Here is a 20,860-nt window from a genome sequence, read left to right as displayed (position 1 = left end):
AACTCCTGGCTTGAGACTCCTTGCACACACATCCCTTCAAGTAAGTTGACTGCCTGACCATTGGCACCAGCCTTGTAGTAAGATGAGTGGCATCTCTGATGAGAAGGCATTGCCTGGTTATTTCCCCCCTCCAGCTGAAACACGAAGTGATGCATGAATAAAATGTGTTTTCGGCTTTGAAGGAAGAATCAATCTGTAGGGATGTCAGACACATACCGTATCGGTGAACTTTAAACATTCCAGATAAAATTAAAAACTCTTTCATCTCAACTATAGAAGTAACAACAGGACGCAGACTTTTTACCTTTAAGCTTGCTTTCAAGACCAAGACTTTGATTCTCTAAAGGCTGTAAAAAGAATTTTTTTGCATATATATATATATCCTTTAAATTTGATATTTATATATGCTTTTCATGTTACAGTAATTTGGTATCTGCATCTATAAGATACAACACAGGTAAAGATGAAGGCTCTGTATTTCTAGAGATCACACAAGAACAACTAAACTTTCCCTAGAAGTACCAGGCAATGCAGATAAACCCCATTGCATGTTATGGGTGAAACAGCCTGTCCTATCAATCCAATCTCCCTCCGCTAGGTGTGAATTTAGTATGTTATTTCTGCTAAGATCCTGAATTCAGGATACACCAGCAGTTCCCCCTTCCCCGCCCCTTCCTTTTTGTGTTGTGGCTTTTTTAGATTGTACGCCTCATGTCAGGGATTGTGCTATTTTTATTGATCAGTTATCCACGGTTGGAACTTTTCTAGGGATATAAATGTTTTCAATGAATTAATTAATGGGAAACGGTTCCTTATCCCCATTTTCCTCTGGCACGAAGCCACATTCGGACACTAGCAAGAACATGTGAACATTTGTTGTGAGTGCATCTCACACACACCTCACAAATATGTTTATCCAGACGAGTGTTCCCAAAGCATTTCAGAAAGCCCTGGAATTCAAATTTCAAAGACAACCATACAACATCCATATTGTGCCTGCTGTGCTTCTTCCAGGGAGCTCAGGGCGATGCAGATGGGGCTGGGCTGTCTCATTTATTTAATCTGCAATACCCTGTGAGGGTAAGCTGAGGTGTAAAATGAGTTTCATGGCTCACCAAGAACTTGAGCCAAAGAATCTCTGCTCTGGGTTCAAAAGTCCACGGTCCACGCACAACACACCTGGCTCCTGTGTCTCCCAGATCAAACCTTGAACTCGCAGCCTTTTGCCCAGCATGTTTCTTAACAAACACACAAAGGACAGATGGGGCAGATGGAGAAAATAAAAGCTGTCTTGCTTCTTTTTTGAAAAAAATTGATTGCTTCCGTGCAAGACCCTGAAAGTAGGCAGGATGACGGTGGGCCGGTTCCGACATCACCTCCGTATCGCAACACAACCAGAGTCCTTCATTTGGAGAGAAAATGTGAGCCCTCTGGACCTTTGGGCTAAAATATGAAGCGTAAACCTTATCCTTTGAATTAAGTCAGAAAGTGATACCAAATTTATGAGCACAGGTACAAGTAGCTGCAGAAATGTTGCAGAAACACAACATTTTCTGTTTTCAAAAGTGGCTGGAAGGGGTTGGGCTCTGCCATTCCATCAGATCTCACCTGGGTGAGGCTTAAATGTTCCCCGTTAGCCAAAATCTGAACTCCACAGCATCTGCAAGTATTAGCATGCCTATTCCACGCAATGCTGTTATTCAGCATCTGATACTCCTTGCTTTGCTAATAAGCATTTTTTGCTTCTTCAATATTTTTTTTAAATCACTAATTACCGTCTCCATTCTTGGGGGGGGGGGATAGAACTCCTGCTCCTGCAGCTGATGAGCATGTGAAACTGCAGCAATGCCAGATTCCCCAGCCACATCAGCCAGCTTGAGCTGACAGATTTTAAGCTCTTGCTCATGTTACATTTGAAATATATATAAAACTTTTATCTGGTCTCCTGTCAGCTATTCTGCAAATGGCAACGGCTGGCAGGATTGACAGCTTGTAGCTAGACAGCTTCCTTTCTTCCTCTTTCCACCACCCCTCCCTCGTTCGCTCATGCAGAGTGCAGCAGGCAGGCATTCCATATTGCCACAGCATGAAAGCCAAAAATCCATCCAAAGGACATGGCATTCTGTGACTGGGTTGGGACAGTTCTGTGGGGAGGAGCCCTAGGCAAACTGAAGTGCTGCTTGTGGTCCTCTGCCACATCTTCTCTGCATCTTCCTTCACTCCCAGACTTTGAAATGCTTGAGCAGACTTTAGCAACAACTGCTAAATAACAATGATTTTGTGCTATCCCTTTCCACATCCTGCAGGACAGGAGCAGCCAATGTGTTACACTCCAGAGGTTGTTCCCCTCAGCCCAGCCACCATGGCCAATGGTCAAGAATGAGAGCTGAGGTCTACCAGATTGCCCTGCTTTGCTGTAACTGGTCTTCTCTGGAAATCAGAGCACTGAGCCCTATGGCGCAACTCTGTTGCTTCCTTTCCCCCTTGGGTTGTGGTTACACACAGGTATCAATTTCCAAGTCTACCCTAAGGGTAGGTTTTTGTTTCAAAGTTGTCGTCTAATGACAAATGAAAAGAACACCCTGCTTCCCCAGTAAGAATGAGAGTCCCCTAGCCTGTACAGTGGTACCTCTACTTACGAATAACTCTACTTACGAATGTTTCTACTTACGAACGGAGCTCCGTCCGCCATCTTGTATGCGGTTTAGATAGGATTTTTTCTACTTACGAATTTTTAGATAGGGTTGCTTCGACTTACGAATTTTTTCTCCTAATGCATTCCTATGGGATTCGACTTAGTTTTTTTCGACTTACGAATGTGCATTCGGAACGCATTAAATTCGTAAGTAGAGGTACCACTGTAGTTGTCTATGGAGGAAAAAAAGGATATATAACTGACTTTGGTCCTTAGCTATGCTGAAACTCAACTGAAATCAATAGGGTCAGGTGTGTCCAAGTCTTCCTAGGGTTGCAGCCCTAGAAAGCAAGCAGTTTCTTCCCTCTACGTAACAGAACTGGATAACTCCCAACATACAGGTGAAACTCGGAAAATTAGAATATCTCATTTACTTCAGTAATGCAACTTAAAAGGTGAAACCAATATATGCGATAGATGCATGACATGCAAAGCAAGATATGACAAGCCTTTATTTTTTGTAATTGTAATTATTTGTCCTTAGGCAGGTCAATTATAAATGGAATGTAATTCATGAAATGTAATAGTAATGTTTATTTTTGTATTATTGTAACTATTTGTTTTATTACTGTGGAATTTCCAAAAGAAAGCATTTGTAAAAATTAAAAGAAAAATAAAAAACATTAAGTTGCATTACTGAAATAAATGCACTTTTCGACGATATTCTAATTTCCCAAGTTTCACCTGTAGTGCAGGTCTTAGAAGGACAACGAAAAGTTTAGATAATGGAGAATTTGCTAGGGTAATATGTCTTCTTTCTTCTTTGGCGATCACTCGTAGCCAAGTAAGATTGTCTTCCATAAACACGGTTTTAACAATGAGTCCGTAAGTGACTGTGGAGGCCAATTCTGCATCCACACATCCTTCCACAGTGGGGACATTGGTTTCTGGGCAAGAGTTGATCACAATGTGGATTTGCCAAGCGTGTCTTCCTCTTAGCACGTTTCTCCCTTGTGTCCTGAGTTCGAGTGTCTTCAAAGCCCATGACACCTTTGGTAAACTGGAGCGCTCGCAGGCCAGTGTTTCCCAGTTGTCAGTGTTTATACTACATTTTTTTAAAAATTGCCTTGAGAGTCTTTGAACTTCTTTTGTTGACCACCAGCATTACGCTTTCCATTTTTAAGTTCGGAGTAGAGTAGTTGCTTTGGAAGGCGATCATCAGGCATCCCACAACATGACCAGACCAACGAAGTTGATGTTGAAGAATCATTGCTTCAACACTGGTGATCTTTGCTTCTTCCAGTACACTGATATTAGTTCGCCTGTCTTCCCAAGTGATGTGTAAAATTTTTCGGAGACACCGTTGATGGAATCTTTCGAGGAGCTGGAGATGGCGTTTGCAAGTGGTCCATGTTTCACAAGCATACAGTAAGGTTGGTAGTACAATAGCTTTGTAAACAAGCATTTTGGTTTCCTTGCAGATGTCCTGGTCCTCAAACACTCTGCACTTCAATCAGGAGAAAGCCGCAGTTGCAGAGCTTTGGTTAATATGTAACCAATCAGAAAAACAATATATTTCTTTGTTACTGAGTTTGAGATTTGGCTAGGGAAGAAGGTGAAGCTAGGCTTGCCGTATTTCAAGAAGTCAAATTGCTGACACCCCCAAAGTTGTTGAGCTACACCACAGATGGGATGGGAAGAGGTTACCTGCCTTGTTTTCTTAATTAATTTAAACTTAATGCTGCTTTATGCTACTTAAGAAGGTGGAGGAGTAAGAATATGGGGCAGCCTCCCATCATTAGCCCCTCGAGCCCCCTATTCTGCTGTGTGTACATCTCCAGCTGTCTAGCTGCGCTCATTCCGTTGCAGGAGGGGGACCCTCGAAGGCACTGCCTGCCTTCGGCCAGGAAGGTGACTGACAGCAGCCGAAGCATCTCTGGCCCCTCCCCATTGGCTGTGGATTTCAAGGAGGAAGTCAGAAAATGCGGAAGCCCTGAGCTGCAGATGAGGCACACTTTGCATCAGGCGGCAGAGGAACCAACCCCCACAGCAGGTTGCCAGGAACAGATAAGACAAGGAAAAGTCCTTACCAGCTGCTTTTATTCAATATTTACAGAGAGAGGCTTGGGAATGCAGCCTCTTGGAATAATGCAGTTGTCCCGAGTAAATATCCACTCCCCTTCTACATTCGTCATCTCTTCTATCGGTGGCACTGAGGACCCTTTGCTTCTGAGCCCTTTACTCTCCTATTTTTAAGGCTCACCGGGTTCTTGGAATGCTTTCTGGTGATAACGTGTCAGCCAGCTGCTCCGACTCTGCCTCCTCCTCCTCCTTTACCATTATTTCCCAACTTTTCCCCTCAACCGCATCTGAGCTGTAACCTCCGCAAACCCCTGTTGTAAATCTATACTGTCTTCCTCTTCCTCCTCCCCGGAAGGGGGGAAGAAGTCTCCACCATTGCTCCTCTACCCAGTCCCTGACACTTAGCAGGATTTTATGAATAACCGCCACCCCAGGTGGAGGAGACCCACCGGCTGTACCGTTGCAGGACACTGACACTGCTAGGGCGATTGTCGCCCAGCACATATGGATGGCCGCTCTGCCCAGCTCTGACAGGAAAATTGTAAAAAACAAAAAAATGCAGGAAAACCCCAGAAGAAAACCTTGGGAAGAAAGGAAATTGCCAGGCTCGCAGCAGCAGCGCCTCCCCCCTCCCCCAGCCAAGGGAAGTGACCTCCCATCACTTCCACTGCCGCCAGGGCACAGCCTTCCCCATAATTTTTTAAAAAACAAAAACAAAAATGGGGGGGACAGAAAACTGGGGGGAAAATTGGGTTGCCATACGTCCTAGAAATTCTTGACATCTCTTAAAATTCAAGAAGTCCCCCCCCCCCGATGCCATTTTAGGCATCTGATTTCTGTAGGTGTCCGGAATTTTCTGGACGTATGGGAAGCCTAGTAAAGCTATCTACTGTGCAAGCTAAACCCTATCATAAATTTATACAGCTCTCATCCCTAAATGCTCCTTGACTGCTTTCATCTTTTTCCCTTTTAAGTAAGGCTGTGTACCAAGCGGCAGACTTTTTTGATTCGTAACCAGTTACAAGCTTTACGCACTGCATACAGAAGAATGTACGTGCCGTCAGTTTTAACACAGCAACACCACTCCAGCCCTGTTCTTTGATCTTGAAACGCAGCATGGTTGTTGTCGGTGTTTTTATACAAAAATAATAATAAATCATTGGTGTATGAATGCCCCCATCTGCCGTCTCATGCAGTTAGTGTCAGAATCATTACAACAACTGTCCTAAGTGTGATAATAATTGCAGAAAACAGGAACTTTGATTCTTATTAGCCTCAGCACAAGAAAGGAAGCAGACGCTGATTTCACCCCTTCCGCCATATGGATGCAGTTGTTTTGACTGTCATTCAATAGAGTCCCATCAGTATACAGAATACCTTGACAGTTTCTTTGAACTGGTTGCACTTTTCATCCAAAAGTCCCCCTGTGTATGTATGGTTGTCAGCTGAGGGCTGTATAACCATTGTTTTTCCTGCCTGCCTTAGAATGCAAAAACGCAGGAGCTCTGCTTAACCCGTCCCAAGGTCCATCTAATTCAGCACCAGGCTAACCAGAATAGCCCTGCTACATCAGGCCAATGGCCCACCTTGTTCTCAGTGTGGCTATACTTCCCATTGGGAAGCCTGCAAGCAGGACAAGAGCACAACCGCACTCTCCACGCCTGTATTTCCCAATAACTGAAACTCACAAGCATACTGCCTCCAACAGCCTCCAGCAGTGTTGATTGTATATCACCACAATGGCTACACTGGTACCTCGGTTTACGAACTTAATCCGTTCTGGAAGTCCGTTCTTAAACCAAAACCATTCTTAAACCGAGGGGCGCTTTCCCCAAGGAGGCATCCCATTGCCAGTGCCCTTCCACTGTTTGGATTCCCTTCTTAGACCGAGATAAAGTTCCCAAACCAAGACACTATTTTGCAGAGTTTGTTAATTAAATCATTCTTAAACCAGGCTGTTCTTAAACCGAGGTACCACTGTACTAGCCTGATCTTCTATGAATTCGTCTAATCCCCTTTTTAACTCCATCCACGTTGATGGCCATCTTGTGCCAACAATGCCCTTCTCCGGACTACTGGGACAAACAAGCCAGCCTGAACACAAAGCAATAAATGGGACACACAATCGATATTGGAAATGGCATGGCTAGATAGCCCAGCCTAACTTTGGGTGAATGTGTGTGTGCCATGCCTTCCTTTCTGGTTCACACAGAAAAGTTATTTTTAAATGCTCCCAGGGACAGGAGAGATACCCATAGGCTTCAACTGAGTTCAGGGGAAGGGGGGTTAAATTTGTCATAATGTGTTTAAATGTTAGTATGATAGAATTAATATTTAAATTTATGGAAAGTTCTTGGTAAAATTTTTGAGGCTAAGGGGAGAAATAGAAGATAGAAGGAAAGGAAAATAATTTACGATTTGGATAATTGATTAATTAAAGGTGGAAAATAGGTATTTTTAGAATAGAATATTCGAGTGTTAATGATAAAATGTACCTTAAAAGACCAACTAAGTTTATATTTTGGTATGAGCTTTCGTGTGCATGCACACTTCTTCAGACTTCTTCTGAAGAAGTGTGCATGCACACGAAAGCTCATACCAAAATATAAACTTAGTTGGTCTTTAAGGTGCTACTGAAGGAATTTTTTTATTTTGCTTCGACTCAGACCAACACGGCTACCTACCTGTAACTAATGATAAAACGTGTTAGATCAATTTAAGATATAAGATGAAAACTGCTTAATGGGAATTTTAAAATGGACCCAGTGAGGGGGGAATCGAGGAAGTCAACAATGTTAAGTAAATAATATAAGATCTGAGATGTTTTTCTTTTTTAATGTTTTCTTTTTTCTTGTTTTTTCCTGCTTTGAGTTTTTGTTTTGTTTTTTGTGATTTTGTATTTGGAAAATGAATAAAAATTATTTGGGGGAAAAATGAATTTATTTAATGTAGCTGGGACTGGGCACAAGTGTGTCTATCTCACCCACCCAAAACAGCCAAACAAAAACAAACACCAAACAGGCAGGGACTGGGCACACTACCAACACTCAGACTGGTGCTGGTGTCTGTGCATGGGGGAGAAGGATGGGACCATTGAATGATGTTCAAGAATCCTGAACACAAGCTTTTCTTTCTTTCTTGCAAGACCCCAGTTGTATATACTCATAGATTTGAGACATGCTTATGTAGCTGAAAGTGTTCCACCCATGCACAAGCCAGAGGTAGTGAGAGACTCAGGAAGATCCCAAGGCTAGCAGAAATCCCAAAATATTTTTGAAAAATGGAAACTCTGAGCAAATAAAAATGAAACAACCAGGTGTGTGTGTGGGGAGAGAATTATGGAGTGGCTGGAACAGAAGGACAGAGACGTATAGAAACATTTACAGTATAGGCATGTGAAGGGTAAATAAGAACCATTGTTTGGACAGCTTCTCGATGAGCAGCTGTTTTTAAGTGTGCTAAGGAAGAGAAAGCTGCTTATAGCTATCAACAGCAGAATTACAGTACAACACTGAATATTACTGGAGTTGAGCACTAATGTATCAACCCTCCCACAAAAAACAAAACAGCCCAATGGAGACTAAACATCGTCATTGGGCACTGCTTGACGTGGACATGAAAACCAGTGAGGGAAGAAGTATTATCAGTGACATTTGTTTAACGTAGGACCATCTTGCCCCAAGGATATTACATGATAAAACTTGACACAGGTGACACAACTGGGGGTGTGGAGAAAGATGATGGGCAAGGGCAAGCAGTGGATTTAATAACACTTGATTCTTTCTTAATAACCTGTGGTGTCGTACAGAGCAAAATTAAGAGACCCTGCCTGCTGGGCAAAATCTAGGAAGTCTATTAAAAATTTGAAATAAAATTTGAGCATTGCAGAGTAAATCTACCTCCTTTGCTGGCTGAAATCAAACGAAAGGTTTCCAGGTGACACAGCATAGCTTTCAGTATAGTAGGAAACCTAGAACCTACTTATGGATATTATCTTGTTGCTGGCATTTTTAATAATGATGATTTTTCTTATACTCCCCTACCTGCTCACCCTTCCTGCCTCATGATTAACATTAATATCGATTGTTCTTATACTCCCCATCCCATCCGCACTGCCTGCCTCTTTATTAATACAATATTCCTTAATTTCCACACCCACCCACACTGCCTACTTCATTAACATCACTTTAACTAATAATCTTCCTTACATTCCTCTACCCACCGGCACTGCCTGCCTCGTTATTTCATTTATCTGCTTGCCCCGTTTCGCCAAAGTGACTGACAGCCGAGCCCCCCCCCCCCCGTCCATAGATGCATTAAAACCAAGTTGGGGGCAGGGGCGAAAGGCATTAAAAACATTCCACCCACTAATGAGCAAGGAATTAACATTTCTTACATTCCCCTGTCCCCACTCCACGCCTCTTTATTAGGAATGCTGATATTTCTTAAAACTTCCCATCCTACCCTGCTTCTTTATGGATATATTCTTTCTTATATCCCTCGACCCACCTGAACCGCTTCCCACACCGTGATGTTCAGGGATCTACAGTATTACGGTAAATGTGTTAGCTGCTTCATCATGCCAAACAGAATTACAGCCAGCCGACACATAAATACATTAAAACAAAAAATATGGGGTGTGTGTTAAAAGAAATGCATTAAAAACACCCCACCTCTAAATAATAAATAATAACAACTAAATTCTCTTCTATTCCACACCCACACTGCCCATTAATATACTATTGTAGATACTTATATACTAATTAATATACCACGCTGCTTTATTATTAATAATTAATTAATAACAACTAAATTCTCTCTTCTATTCCCCACCCCGACTTCCCATTAATATACTATTGTATATACTAATACACTAATTCATATACCCCGCTGCTTTATCACCATCAAGGATAATACGTAATTTGCTTTACGCTCCCAGACCCAAAAACACAACCCTCTGCGAGCTTCCGTTTCCGGTAGGGACACCGGACGACCAGGGGGAGGGAACGTCGTCCCTCCCGGAAGCGGAAGTAGCGTCACGGCGTCGGCGCCATCGCGAACGCGCTCTCCGCCCGGCTCTTCTGTACCTGAATTGGAAGGAAGCGTCTCCTTCCCTCTCGCTGCGGCGGCGGCCTCTCTCGGTTCTCCCGGCCCGGAAAGCGCTGGAGTACGCTGGGCTGGCCGGTACTGAATGAGGCTCGTCTATGTGCCTCTGGGTGCCCCTGAATGTGGGTTGGTGGTTGCTGCTGCTGCTCCTCAGGGCCAAGGGTCCCGAATCCTTTGATCAGGGCCAGTCCCACAGAACCGTAGAGAAAGCGCAGGGGAATATAAACCTGCTGGCTGCGGCACACACACGTGTATGCATGTCTTGACGTTCCGTGTTTTTTGTGGTTTTTTGGTTTTTTTTAACTTCTCCTTCCTCCACACAGCAGCAAACATGTCCACGCCTCCCTTGGCCGGAGCAGGGATGGCCCCCGGGGCGTTTTCGGGATCCCAAGCCCAGGCCGCTCGGGAGGTGAACACGGCTTCGCTGTGCCGCATCGGGCAAGAGACGGTGCAGGACATTGTGCTTCGCACCATGGAGATCTTCCAGCTGTTAAGGAACATGCAGGTGGGCAGCAGTAGGTGAAGAAACTCGTCTCTCTTTCTCACAAACAACAACAAACACACACACACACACACACAGTGTTTTCCCCACCTCCTTGAATGCGTTCTCTGTTCTCAGCTCTTGGAATGGGGTCAAAAATAGAGGAGGACATGCAAGCAAACTGCAAGGTGGTATGGAAAGACTTTGGGCACGTGAAAGGGAGGAGTTGGCTCTGAGGCACTGTGTTGGCCATGTACTTGTTAAAATAAAGACAGAAACACTTTAATATTTAAAGTGTACAAAGAATGGTTCAAACTGATACAGATACAAGAACAAGACAAGCAGATAAAAGTTATAGTTGGCACTAACTGGCCTGCAGCAATGACAACAGTAGCTCTATGTGCAAATTCTTCGCAGGATACTTTTTAAATTCCAGTATGGAATAAATGTCCTGTGTGGCTCGCTAAATAAACTCAACACTCCTTTAGTTCTGTACACTTGAGGAAAGCAGGTACTGTTCTACTTTGGTTACTCTGAATTTTTTTAAACAGTTTGATATTTTTACTGGATACGCCAATTTATACCTAATTCTTGGAAAGTACATTTTTAAAAAATTCTTTCAGAAATGCAGAATATTTTCCCTGGAATGTATTGCTCCCCGAGATATTGTTTATACACCAGCCTAGGAAAGATTTCTGTCACCAGGTTCCTTACTTGCAGAATAATATTCTTTCCTCATAATTGATTAAAAATGGTCTTGCAAAAGGCTTAAATCCTTAGCGTACTAAAACAGACGTAAATTGGGCTCACTTCCCTGTAACAAGTTTAGAACCAAAACGTCTACCGTTTTATGGAGAATATAAGCTAGAATGAAGTACCTGGCTAACTCTGTTCTGTACTTTGTGTGTTCCAGAAATCTCATGAAATTTATGTACACAATAGCTAATTCACATAGAGGATAGGATAAAATTAAATAAATGAAAGCAATTTTGAACTAGTTGGAACAAATACTGCAGTTAGCATTAATGGTCGGGGGGGAGGTGTTTGCAAGAAATACCCATCTCTGTAATTGTTTTGATTTTTCAGTGTAGATGAAATGTAACCATGGATTTCATTCATTCCCCCTCCAGCTTCCAAATGGTGTCACCTATCATACAGGCACATATCAAGATAGATTAGGGAAGCTTCAAGAACATCTGCGTCAGCTTGCAATACTTTTTAGGAAACTCAGATTGGTCTATGACAAATGCAATGAAAACTGTTCAGGGCTTGATCCTGTTCCAATAGAGGTAAGTGGAGGAGAGGTGCAGATATTTAGATCATGCTGTATATATTTCAGTAATTCAGAAACATGGTGAGAGATCCAATTGTAACCGCTTGCTTGACAGTTGTGCAACAGGGCCTCTGGTTTCTCTTCTCCCACCGTCACCACTCCCACCCCAGAGTATGTCTCCAAAATCTGTTCCAGGGGGTCCTCCAATCTCCAGAGCAGGAGATGCTGCAGGGGGCAAAAGGAAGCTCTGTAACAAAGTGGGTGCCTACTTGCGTGTCGCTGGATCTTTCCCATTCTGCGAACCACTTTCTCTGGTTTCATGCTTGAACCAGTGCATTTTAGAATTCCTCTTTTCTGCTTATGCCCCTTGGCTGTGGGGGGAAATGTTTCATGGACCATATTTTCAACCCTTTTGAGGTCTTTCCCAGCCTGTATCTGTATTGGAATTGTTTTAAATGTGCTTTAAAGCTGTTTCATCTCTTGTTGTTACCTGCCCAAGGCTTCTTTGAAAAGAAGGGTGGGATATATATTTAATAAATAATAATTAGTATTAAGCATTTGCACGAGAGTCTTCAGTTTTTAAGATGTCTGAATACAAATAAATATAATAGAAATGTGATTTTAAAAAGCTAGTGTTTCTGTAATTTCATATTTATCTTGACTGACAAGTCTTAGGGCATGGTTTTTCAAACGTGGTTCTACGAAAAGCTCTCAGTATATTTTATAGAGCATGTTTTATACAGCAGCTTTGTTACCATTTGCAGCAACTCATTCCTTATGTCGAGGAAGATGGCTCGAAGCATGATGATCGAGGAGCAGCCAGCCAGCTTCTCTTTGCAAGTGAAGAGAGAAGGGAAATAATGGAAGTGAACAAGGTAATAGTTGATACGATTTGCGTGCAGCAGAGTTCCTATCAGAAGCTTTCTTTACTAGTTTGCTTGTACGGCCTTAAACATACTTCGGAGTCACGGAAAAGAAATAGGGCCAGGTTCATTTAAATACCAGCACAACTGTCACGCCAGCACTGGAGGAGGAAAAAAACTTAAACACGTAGCAGAGTTTCCAAAAAATAGACCAGAGGCAATTGTACTTCATCCAGTAGTGCTTTAGGGGTACTGAAGGCAAATGAGCATAAATGGTCACAAATCCAAAGCATTCAGGATTGGCACAGTCCGTAAAAATCCAGTTGCAGCACTTTACAATAAAACTTACAAACTTATAATAAGACTAAACCTTAACACTGTAGCATACAGAAACAGAACATAAGAACAAATAGAGATAGAAGAGAAAGTGAATGAAACCCATGCTCCTGCTGGCCCTATTATTATAGTCAGTACGACCTTGGCAGAAAGATAATAGAAACAGTTTAAACCAGCTGTACTTAGCTCCCCAGAGAAATAACCCAAACATCTGAAACCTTCCTGTTTCTCTCACATAGAAATAAACCTCCTTTCATGAAGGGAAGAACCCTTCTAGAACCCTCTTGAACTAATCAGAATAGGAAAGATTTTCTACACATCAGATCAATACTTTCTGTACCAAGAAATGCAAACTAACAGCAACAAGCCCAGCTAGTGCATTGGAGCTTCTCCACTCTCCTCCCACTGCACCCCCCCCCCAATTGGCTTGTGGTCAGAAGAACCCCCAGAACAGCATGCGAGAAGTGGGGAGGGAGAAAAGGGGAAACTGCTCCATCAGTACAAGCATTTATGCTTGTCAGAACAGTTAACTTAATGCAACGTTGAATTCTATCCATAGGGTTATAGCCAATGCTAATCCTACTCGGAGTAGGCCTGTTGGAATTGATGAACGTAGCGTAGTTATGCTCATTAACTCCAACGGATCTACTCTGAGTAGTATCCCACTGGATACAACCCATGGGGTGGTGTTTGCTAGTCCTATAGAATATAGACCTATTGAAGTTGTTGTTTATTGAATTTATATACCGCCCTATACCCGGAGGTCTCAGTTAATAAGTTTTATTTATTAATAAGTTAATAAACATAACCAACTTAGGTTTGATAATTTTCAGTGGGTCTACTCAGAGTAAAACTTAATTGAATGCCACCCATAATCTTAACAAATTACAAATTGTTGCTCATAACTATCTTTTTGCTCCAGATAACTGTGATTTTGGCTTGTGTAGAAAAACAATGCACCAGTCCTTATTTTCTGGCATTATAGCCTATTTGATAGGAACGTTGTAGCTGAATGTTTGCCTGTGGGACAAAAGCTGAGCTGTCAACAGCAGCTCTAATTGTATCCCTTGCCTAACCTATCATGTTAGCTTTCTGAAGGAGACATTCTCATTCCCATATATAGTCATTTCATTTAATATCTAGAGGCTGAGAAGCAGCTACTTTAGGAAGGGCATGTGTGCTTCTTAAAAATGGCGAATAACAATATGTGCAGTTGGACATACAGAAGATCTGTATTTGTCAAGGATGCTTTAGTTGAGATTCCTGCATTTCAGGGGGCTGGACCAGATCACCCGAAGGGTCCCTTCCAACTCTACAATTCTATGATTCTGCGTTCCTGGAACATTGAGCCACTTCTTGCGATCCAAAGACTCATGTCCAGGCTGCAGGCAACTGTATTCAAACTTTTGGCTGGGAGAGTGCAGTCTTTATCACAGGTTCCTGGAAGTTAGCTGCTGAAACTGCAAACGTGAACCTCAAACACATACTGTGTTAGCTGAGCAAAGGCCAGACCAATCCAGGGACTTGGCAGTCACACAGGCAGATGGTGTTTTTTGAGATGGCCCTTCTATGAACTTAGGAGTCTGCTGGAACATTCTTTACAGCCTGGTTCTACCATTGGGAGGTAAACAGTGACAGTCAGAAGTATTGGCGGTTGCATAGGGCTGCTAGGTCCTTGCCCAGGTTTGTCCTTTTAGCTTTAAATCCTCTGATATACAGCAGGTAGATCCTGCCTGTTCCTCATCCATCCTCCTTTCTACTTGCTTGCGGTGTGTGTGTGTGTGTGTGGAATAAAGGTTTCTTTCAGACAAAAGCAGGAGGGAAAGAAGGGCGAGCAAGGAAGGCAGTATAGGAAGGGAATCAGAGCAGCTAGCCTCTCAATGGTGTGGAGCATTTAAAATTACATGCACAACCTCTGGGTGGGCAATTGGCATCCCTATTGGGGGACAGCCTTCCTCCCATAAGGAAGAACAATACAAGGTCAGTGGCATTTGTTCACCAAATGACAATTGTTCCATGCTTATATTAGTAAGTAGTTGTTAACAGCATTTTATTTTAAAGTGTTGCCTAATGCAAAATGCTTCTAGGCAGTGTACAGTTAAAAAAAAATTTGCAATACCACAAATAGAATTTTAAAATTGCATGCATAAGAAGCATCCTACCAGTCGTTCCCATGATCCGTTGACCTGAGACTCCTTTGTTTTAATGAGACTGCTGTTTTGCATATTTCAATTATGGATGTTTATATTTTAATGCTTGCACAATTGGTTTTAATGCTTGTAAACTGCTTAGAAGCCTATCCGGGCATTAAATAGCATTTAAATTAATAAGTAAATAATAAAATAAACATCAATAACAAAATCTCAGTTTAAACAAAGTCTGTAATAAGACACACAGAATTTTCTATAAGGAAGAAGCTGGGTTCTACTCTCAAGGACACCTAAAAAAGGGAGGGAGGGAGGAAAATTGTCAAGACAACTCAGATTTATTGCCTCCCACAACACACATATTCCCTCATCCCTTTGCTGTAAAAATTTGCTGCAGGGGCTTTATTCCAAGTTGTAATAGCTGAATTGTAACTAAGCCTAGTGATTAGAAAGAGCCTTTCCAACAGATATCAAGGCACAGAACTCCTTTGAACATTTGATGCCAAGTCAGGACAAACTTGGGTTCATAGCTGTGAAGGCATCCTCTCTGTAAGTAGACAGACATTCCATCCAGTGCCTTGTCTTATACAGCTGCAGTTTCCAGTATGGGGAAAATGATAATTTTGGAGAGAGAAAGAAATTTGTAGAATGCTGGATGTAGGCTTTCGCATGAGATGGGGAGTTAGTACTTTAATACACTGTTGGAAATTGGAAATAGGAACCGGAGATTAAAAGCTCAGTAAAAACAACTTAAATTTAACAAATGCTGTCGCTGCTGCGCAAGTGGGGTGCAAGGGCTCAGGGATGGTTGGCTGGCTCAGCAGCAACAACACTGGAGGGTGATGGTGAAGAACAGACTGCTCATGAGTCAACAGAATGACAGTGGCGCGAAAGGTCACTGCTGACAAACAAAAAGGATTCAAAGCAGAGTTGCAGGAAAGGCAAAGGGACTTGAATGCCAACTATTTGAGGACAGGCTAAAGGTGTGATCCAGCATCTGCTTCCCTGTGTTGGCTGTGCTAGCATCCTCCTAAGGCGCTTCAGTTGTGTTTGAGGGGAGTTCTCTTGAGGACTCATTAATTCATCAAGGCATTGACTATACCCACTGAATCTTCAAGTACTAACGGTCAGGATCCCCAACTAAAATGATTTAGTTAAGAGCCTGGATGAGAAGCTGGGAGCATTCTGCCCTGTGAGCAATCACCATTCCCATGCAGTTTACAAAGGGAGGCCTGCTTCCCAGATCCAAGTGCTGCCTTGCCAAGGATTTGCTGCTATAGCAGCGCTTGTACCACTACAAGCAAATAAGACGAACTGTGCAAAGCATGTGGTTCCCTTCAATCCTCTGGTCTGTCCTTTCAGGACGTGCAAGTGAGTCGAGTTCTGTGGCAGTTCCTGATCAGGTTATTGTGTTCAGCGGTTTGTGTAGGACAACTTGTATGCCCATCCAGACTCTAGTCCATGCCAGGCATTTGGTATGTGTGGTTTGCAGAATTTAGCGTTGCATGAGTATAAGGAGCTTCTTCTGGTGCTGTGATATAAGGGCAGTTTTGTGCTTTCTCGTGCAGTGGAATAGTGATAATACTGAATCGGACTTTTTGGTCACCTAGCCAAGTGTTTTCTGTTATTGACTTGTAGTCCATGGACTAAGGCAGAGGTTTTCTCCCAGTCCTGTTTTACCAGCAACCTTTCAGCTAGAGATGCCACGGACTGGACTGTCTGTCTTGCTAACTTTAGCCTTGCTAGACAGCCCCACCCCAACTTCACCTCACAGCTTTGCTCTTCTAAGAAGCCACATCAGTGTTGCGTGTGCTTTGTATCACTGATGGAACACTTTAGAGCGCCATACGAAGCTGCCTTAGACCAGTTGGTCCATATAGTTCATTATTATCGACAGTGACTGGCAGCAGCGCTCCAGGGTTCCAGACATGGGGCATTCCCAGCCCTACCTGGAGATGCCAGGGATTGAGCCTGCGACCTTCGACATGCAAGGCAGGTGCTCTGCCATTCAACTGCGGCTCTTCAATGCTGTTTAGCCCAGTAACCTAAATATAGTCCTACCTTTGGGGGGTGAAACCACTCGCCTCTTTCCTCCTAGGCAGAGAATCCCCTGTCCTTGGATCCTCAAGCAACGGGGTGTCTTTTAATCCACTCCCCTGATGCTCAGTTTGAGAATGATAACTCAGCTAGGTGCCATTTTCCTTTGGGTACATTCTGTATATTGGGCAAATCAGAAGCAGCTGTGAGGTGTGTGTGTGTGTGTGTGTGTGTGTGTGTGTGTGTATTGAACCAGCCAGTTCCGCACAAAGGGCTTGAAGCTTCCTTTTTCTTTTTAAAACATGTGGTATTGGGTGTAGCCTGTTATATGGAATTTTGCTTGAAATGCATCCAGTATAGCCTTGGCAGCATTGGTAGCAGCTATGGAGTGCACTGCAGTGCTCAGAAGTGTTTTCTCTACACTGTGTGAACTGTGTTGAGTGTTCCCAAAAAATAAAAAAGCACTAGAAGTTTAAAAGTCACAGCATGGTGGAGAATTCTTTTTTTACAGTCCAGAGAAAATCCCAGAGAGGCATTTTGTAGGCAAAGCCGTGCGGTATGTAGCACTCAGATCTGAAGAGTTGCACCCCGGGAAGCACATTCATCATGCGCAATGTCCCTGAGTTGGCATGGCTCCTATCTTCTGCAGCAAATCCACATTGCGCTTGCTAACATAGGAGGCAAAATGCTATTCATCCAAACCAAGTTGAACTTTATTAGATTCTGGCTGAATAAAAAAAATGGCTCCAGGAGGGGGGGGGGGAACGAGGATTAAATTCTTTATGTCAAAAGGCCTAAGTGACATCACACTGTGAAACAGAAATTGCAAACGCCTCTGTACTTACTTGGTGTTCAGTCACCCTGAATGTATAGGCAGAGCAATAATTCCTCCTCTTGGCAACGCTGAAAGCTCTTTGATAAGCCTTTCACAGCCATGTAAAAATACAGCTTTGGAGCAACTGTTTTAATTCATGGCAACACCAAGTTATAGGTTTGCACAAGCTGGTGGCTTATCAGCTCAAACAATAGGCAAGTGCAGGTGCAACTTCCTTGTGTTATCAGTGAAGGTACTGGTGGGCAGAATTGGAGTGCATTGGTGGTAAGATTTATTTGCGGCTAAGATTTATTTGCGGACCCCTCGGAACTTAATAGAATTCAGCACTATTAGACGTTTTCGCTCAAGGGGATTCGTTTCAGCTGTAAATCAAGCTTGAAGTGTATTGGCAAAGCTATTTGGCAAGCTGGCACAGCTCTTTCTCCATGGCTCCACCCACCACTAGCAATCTTTTCAACGCTTGAGCATTATTCCTACGCAGTGTACATTAGCTTCCTATCAAAAGGCATGCTCCTCCGGAATCTGGACCCAGGTGTGCTTGCTGATATGGAAATACAGTATTGCAAGAAGAATGAGGTGTGTGTTGCCCTTTTCCAATGGCTTTTCATGGAAATGACCTTGTCCGCAGAAGGAAGATTGGGAAGGATGCGCCGAAAGAGAATGTTCCTATAATGAAATCTCCCCCAACCTGGTGTTCTCCACATGTCTTGGACTAGAACACCCATCAGCCCCATTTAGTGTTTCCAACTGTCCAGGATGATAAGTGTTGTAATCCAAAACATCCAGATGACAGCAGGTTGGGGAAATCCGCTACAGTGTGCCCTAACTTAACTGCTATTTTCTGTCAACATCTGTCATTAATCTAGCGCCTTCCACCTTGATGTGCTTCTTGTCTTGCCAAATGCAAGGTGGTTCTTTTAAAATGAGATTCAGAAGGAATACAAAACACAAGTGAGTGAGAAGATTAAAGATTTTATTCTAGACAGCAAGCAACAGATACTTACCAAGCAAGCACTTAAATCTGCCATTTGGAAGCCCTCAAGAAGCGGCGAAGTGATTCCCCCAGGTAGCCTCTGTTTGCACGGCCCTGCAGCCGATCAGCTCACTCCTCGATATACAATTGCCCATACGCTTCTTTGGCACTAAGTACAGGCACCCCCTGTTTTGCATGTGTTTGTGCATGCGCTGGCGATTTTTGGACCCAGAAGGTAGCAGGATGGGCCTATGCGTACAATGACCCGGAATGCAACCCTCGCGGCAAATTGGGGGTTTCCTGTAGTAGACCTCTGTGCTGCCCTATGCCCTACCATTCCCCACCCCGAATTTAAATTCAGAATACGTAACCTGACTAGACGCCAGTGTTGACAAACTTTTTCTTTCCGCAGAAACTGAAACAGAAGAATCAACAGCTGAAGCAAATTATGGATCAATTACGGAATCTCATTTGGGACATAAATGCCATGTTGGCAATGAGAAACTGAAATATGCTTTCTCTCTTTCTCATTATGGCAGCTGATACTATTTGTTGGGCAGGGAAATAAGTATTTTCTGAAAACATAATCCTTTATTCCTCTGCTATTTTCCCCTCCAGTAGTACACAGTATTTCCAAAATACCCAAACTTCTGTACAGCCAGTGTGTATAAAAATGAGTGTTCTATACAATATTTGCAACCCATTTGTTAATATTTTTATTATTATGAATGCTGAAAGAGTTTTTATTAAATGAACGAATTCTGTATAAAATTAAGCTTTATTTTTCAGGCCAGGGTGGGCAGCTTGTGCGGATTATTTGGCAACCCGCTATTTTACCCTGAATAGCTGTGGCTCTTTTTCAAGGTAAAACCCAAAGAACAGCTGTGTAGAGAGAGAATAGAGCTTTTGTTCTCGGCTGAAACCATCCACACAGTTTAGGTTTTGTTGTACAAAAATAGAATAAAATACTGCTACCACACCTTTTTCATGGCTCCCTTTTCTTAGCAGTTAGACCCAAGGCAGCTGCAACCTGTTCATCTGTAGTACGAATGCAGTGCTAATGACTGAAGAGATCCAAAAATCTTAAGAGAACCTGGGCAACGATATAAAAAGCTGCTTTAGGAGACCAGTTTTATTTTAACGTCTCAATAGATTTTGAACTTCGCAGCTCTACGTTTTTCTTGAAAAGGGCTCCCCCCTCATGATTTCTGAACGTACCAATTTCCACATGGGTGGTCAACTTGGTCTACTGCAACAAAAACACCAGGGGCTGTCACATGTTAAATTTAAACAAGATTTATTGCTGCTTAATCTTTTTATGGGCCGGAGTCTATGCAATCAGATGCTCACATAACCGTCATAAATCTGTACGTTTTGAGATGGTATCAGGCTCTTGGTTTCTTTGAGGAAAAAAGCTTTATTATTTAAAAATAATTAAGACTTCAACAAGAAAATACACGGTCTACATACCTCTTGACATTTCTATTCTTGCGTGGGTCGTAGATTGATGCAGGCCTCTCTTTGTTTTTGGATTATTGACAGAAGGCTTCCCATTTATTTATTTATTTTTGCCAATTTGTTTTTATTAGTTTTCCGAATTTTTAACAAATTAATTCAAATTTAACACTAAATTTCAAAGTTGACTTTCCACCCGTCTTTCACGGTGCTTCTTTTCCGTCCCTTCTTTGCTGCTCACAGTAAAATATTTTTTTCTTAATTCCTAATACTTTCCCCATCCATTCCTACATTTCCATCGACTGTGTGAAGGATTCCTTTTTAAAGATAGTTGAATCAATACAGGTGGGAATCTGCTAAGACCCACTGCAGAGTGCTGGACTACAACCTCCACCATCCATGACCATTGGCCATGTTGGCTGGGGATGATGGGGGTTGAGGTCCATGAAAACCTGGGCACACAAGGCCAGGGAAGGCTGTCTTATAGTGGCACACATCCTTTGAACACAAGAGATTTCATTAGGGCATCATGTCTCTGATAAACCGGGTCACGGATTAGACACGTTTGTAGAAAGGTCTTATCTACTTACACAGGAAAACCGTGGATTTGCGCCAGTGCAGTTACAAACGTAAGAAA

The 20,860-nt window shown here is 42.8% G+C and overlaps 1 protein-coding gene across 3 annotated transcripts; it reads left to right on the top strand.

Moving 5' to 3' along the window:
• Positions 1-9,760: 9,760 nt before the first annotated feature.
• Positions 9,761-19,752, top strand: MED30 (mediator complex subunit 30). 3 transcript variants are annotated; one of them, XM_035125947.2, is made up of 5 exons: positions 9,761-9,884; positions 10,147-10,328; positions 11,435-11,593; positions 12,342-12,452; positions 19,181-19,752. In XM_035125947.2, exons 2-5 carry the CDS (start codon positions 10,155-10,157, stop codon positions 19,274-19,276), a joined length of 540 nt encoding a protein of 179 aa, XP_034981838.1. In that variant the 5' UTR covers positions 9,761-9,884; positions 10,147-10,154; the 3' UTR covers positions 19,277-19,752. The 3 variants fall into 3 exon arrangements, with proteins under 3 accessions (XP_034981838.1, XP_034981839.1, XP_034981836.1); XM_035125948.2 differs by having other exon boundaries at positions 9,761-9,901; positions 10,150-10,328; XM_035125945.2 differs by having other exon boundaries at positions 9,761-9,901.
• The last annotated feature ends 1,108 nt before the right edge of the window (positions 19,753-20,860 follow it).

Source organism: Zootoca vivipara, chromosome 8 (assembly GCF_963506605.1).
Source record: "Zootoca vivipara chromosome 8, rZooViv1.1, whole genome shotgun sequence".
NCBI lineage: Eukaryota > Metazoa > Chordata > Lepidosauria > Squamata > Lacertidae > Zootoca > Zootoca vivipara.
This window is presented reverse-complemented; position numbering and strand designations above follow the sequence as displayed.